Source organism: Hippocampus comes, unplaced genomic scaffold (genome assembly GCF_001891065.2).
Source record: "Hippocampus comes isolate QL1 unplaced genomic scaffold, H_comes_QL1_v1.1 scaffold265, whole genome shotgun sequence".
NCBI classification, from domain to species: Eukaryota; Metazoa; Chordata; class Actinopteri; order Syngnathiformes; family Syngnathidae; genus Hippocampus; species Hippocampus comes.
Window position 1 is genome coordinate 9 of NW_017808116.1, and position 3885 is coordinate 3893.

At 48.5% G+C, this 3885-nt stretch overlaps 1 protein-coding gene across 1 annotated transcript in view; it reads right to left on the reverse strand.

Moving 5' to 3' along the window:
• Positions 1-448: 448 nt before the first annotated feature.
• The window catches only part of LOC109508226 (rho GTPase-activating protein 7), a 30947-nt gene continuing 27510 nt past the window's right edge, over positions 449-3885 (reverse strand). The window contains exons 12-16 of the mRNA XM_019858103.1: positions 2851-3202; positions 2569-2760; positions 2196-2425; positions 1210-1383; positions 449-931 (exon numbers count right to left, since the gene is read on the reverse strand). Of these exons, the coding sequence (XP_019713662.1) occupies positions 823-931; positions 1210-1383; positions 2196-2425; positions 2569-2760; positions 2851-3202 (1057 nt within the window). The 3' untranslated portion in view covers positions 449-822. The remainder of the gene's footprint in view (positions 932-1209; positions 1384-2195; positions 2426-2568; positions 2761-2850; positions 3203-3885) is intronic.

Here is a 3885-nt window from a genome sequence, read left to right on the forward strand (position 1 = left end):
CGTTTTTTTCGGCTAAAAACGCCTTCAATACATTGTCGTTTTTTTTGGCATAAAACGCCTTACGATACATGGTCGTTTTTTAGGGATAAAAATGCCTCACTGTCCATAGTCGTTTTTTTTTAGCTAATACGTCTGACTATAGATGGTCATTTTTTTGGGGGCTAAAAACACTTTCCTATACATCGTTGTTTTTTTCGGCCAAAACGCCTTAACCATCTTCGTTTTTTTGGGGTGGGGGGGCTAAAAACGGCTTTCAATACATGGTAGCTTTTCGGTTAAAAATGCTTTAATATACATGGTCATTTTTTTCTGGGCTAAAAACGGCTTACCATACATGCTTGATTTTTCGGTAAAAAAAAAAAAATCAACCTCCTTTTGCCTCATTTTAAAACTTGTGATTCTATTCTGCTGTTTTCCCTTGAACAGATGAAAGAGACATCAAGCAGGCTCTGAGAGAAAAACAAATCTCTTTAATCAGACGCGTGGCTCTGATCACTTTCACACATCCTCACTCCAAAGCTTAAATATGTGTTTACTTTGTTAGTTCCCTTAAATACTGACTCGCATTTGATTCATGCCACGAGGAGCGACAATCCACATCTCCTCGATGGCTTGCGTTTGTTACAGTCAGTCCCCAACTCGGCACGGGCGGGGCTACATTGCTCGTCTTTCCCGCATTCCCGTTTGGTCTTCCTTTTGTCCGTGAAACACGTCGCAGGTTGGCCAAGACGAGCGCGACATTTTTGAAGAGTTAAAAAAAAAAAAAAAAAAGGCGAAAAATCGAAACTCCTTCCATTCCAACTCGCTATCCGGCAAGCGTCGTCACATGGTGTTCTCCTTGTGCTGGCCTTGGAAGGACGCTTTGAGGGCCAGCAGAGCAGCAACCATGCGATGTCCGCTCACTTTGCGGTTCCACGCCGGAGAGCGCCCCCTACAGGATAACACATGAAAGATGTCAGTGAGGAGATTCCTTGCAAACCTGCTACAAGTCAATCCGTTTGATCTGCAGTCTCGTTTTTCGGTGCCTAAATTGACAATGCAAGTGTTTCTGTGTGTGGGGTAACTTCAGGTAACTTGGGCAAGCGAAGCACCCTTGCAACTATTCGGTCTCGCCTTTGAACGGGGAAGCATCTCACTTTCTACGTGGCTACGATGCGCAGAAGAACTTCACGTGAGTGTGACACGAGAATGGGGATCTCGAGTGCGTACCTGGTGTCGGTGCGGCACACGTGCGTGAGGCGGGTCTTGCTGGCGGCGGCGGGCTCCAGCAGGTAGAGGCAAGCGTGCGTGTGCACTCGGACGCCCTCCGGTGGCGCCTGAGGGTGCTGCGTGGACACGGACGACACGAAGAGTGGGCCGCAAGTCGCCTCCGACTGCCATGTCCTGCAAATGACATCGTTTTTGACCTCGCTACATTCAAAAATGAATAAGTAGATAATGTCCAATATTTGTAACTTTGGAAATGAAAGTGTATAGGCTCCACTAATGTATTTAAACACAGTGTATCTAAAATAATATGTATGTATCATAAAAATGTCACCGTTTTTGTTCTTCTAAGCCAACTCGGGGGTTCAAAGTAGGGTTTCAAACTAGGATGAGGGTTTTCAAATTAGTGTTAGGGTTCTCGAATTCGGGTTAGGGCTTCAAAGTAGGGTTTCAAACAACAGTTCGGGTTTTACAGTCTGGTTTCAAATTAGGTTAGGGACTTGAGATCTAATCGGCCTTTTCCTAGAAAGCCTTCATTCTTCCCAAGCGATCTAAAATAATCTCTCCCTTTTGTCATTTTGGTGAGAGAAAACGATCCCAAAGAATTGAGTCCTCGTTCTTCTAAGTTGACTTCACATTCACGAGTGGCATCAGCAACTCAAACGTGTTTTGGGCTTTCCTGCTCTCAACGTGTCTGCCAAAACGACTGACGCGCCGTGTCAATGCAATTGGATGTTTCCCTTCTGTGTGTTTCGACGCCTCATGGAGGGAAAAAGACAAAAAAACGTGTCTGCCTGACTCAGAGGTAAGGCCGAGTTCACTTGTGCGCTGACAAAAACCACGAGCGGATGACAAAGTCAAACAGACACACTGTCAAATCTCATCTGACTCCAGGCTGGAATGAAATATTCATCAGCCTCATTCACACAAAAAAAAAAAAACAAAAAACAAAAAAAGCTCCCTCCCTCAGACTTTCTTCTTTTGCTAACCTGAGCAGCAGGTGTTCTCGCGGCAGGCTGGAGGCCAGGCCGGCATCGTGACCCTGGCGGAGGTATCGACAGACGTGGGCGCACTCGCCCAGCGTCTGAATGACGGCGCCCAGCCCTGCGCCGCCTCCGCACGGCCGCTCTTCCTCGATGAGCCGGCGCAGCAAAACCTCCTGGCTGGCGTCCACCTCCACCGAGACGCGCCACGTCCACAGCGGGCATCCCGACCACGTCTGCCGATACAAAAACGCAACTTTGAACTAAAAAAAAACATTGCCTCTATAAAGTATCTTAAAGTGTTCAAATGACACAAACTACGATTCCAAAACACTTCCAAGTTGTTAGTGCTAGCTAGCTAGCTCTCTAGCTTACTGACCTTCTTGACAGCCAGCGACACGTGTTCAGGAGCGGGACGAGTCTCCCAGCCTCGACTCTTGTCGCCGGCTTCCTTGATGAGGAGCTGCGTACTCTGCCGGAGCTTCTGCATGGTCTCCTCCAGCTCTTCCTCGCTCGCCTCGTCAGTCGGAGCGGCAGAGCTCAGATTCAGAGCCGGCCAAAAGTCCGGAATCTACGCGAGAAGAAAATTGCAATTCACAAGGAATGTTCCGGAGAGCACCGTGAGGCCTTTGCAGACGTGGAGCAGGTCGGCGGCGGCCACCTGGAAAAGTCTCTGTGCTTCGCTGATCATGTCGGCCAGGCCCTGCGTGGCGGCCAGGTTCTCGCTCAGGTCACGCTGGTCCGGGCGGCCCAGGCTGTACTTCCTGTGACTCGATCCGGCGTCCCTCTTGAGGGCGTTGAGGTGGAAGAGCGACGGCGCGAGGCACACGGCGATGTTGGTGGGCGTCATGTGATTGTCATCCACACAGGCCACCACGTCGCGGAGGAAGAAGAGCAACGTCCGCAGCGCCTCGCGGTTCTCGTCTGGCAGCAGCAAGATGGCCGCCTGGGCTGCCAGCAGCTGTTGATCTTTGGGGAAATCTGCAGACACCGGCCCACGCCTCACATTTACACTTCATCCTTTCTACGGCCTCCAAGTATGCGGTTCAATAAAAGTTTGACCGCAACACGCGTACGACGTACGAGGTCATATTCAAGCTTTTTCAAAAATCAATTTTGCTTCTCTTTCCAGCACTTGAAACCTTGGCAAAAACTTATAGCCATCCATTGGAAATGTATGTGGGTGTGTGTGGGGGTGAGTGTGTGTGGATAGATAGAGACAAATAGCTAGCTAGCTGGCTAGATACAGAGACAGATAGCGAGCTAGCTAGACAGACAGACAGATAGCTGGCTAGCTAGCTAGACAGGTGTGTGTGGGGGTGAGTGTGTGTGGATAGATAGAGACAAATAGCTAGCTAGCTAGCTAGATACAGAGACAGATAGCGAGCTAGCTCGACAGACAGACAGATAGCTGGCTAGCTAGCTAGACATACGGCCTTAAGTATGCGATTCAATAAAAGTTTTACCACAACACGCGTACGACTTCTCCAAGGTCATATTCAAGCTTTTTCAAAAATCAATTTTTCTTCTCCTTCCAGCACTTGAAACCTTGGCAAAAACTTATAGCCATCCATTGGAAATGTATGTGTGTGTGGGTGTGTGTGTGTGTGTGTATAGATAGATAGATAGATAGATAGATAGATAGATAGATAGATAGATAGAAAGAGTGTCTATTGACATACACTCACCCGTCCGC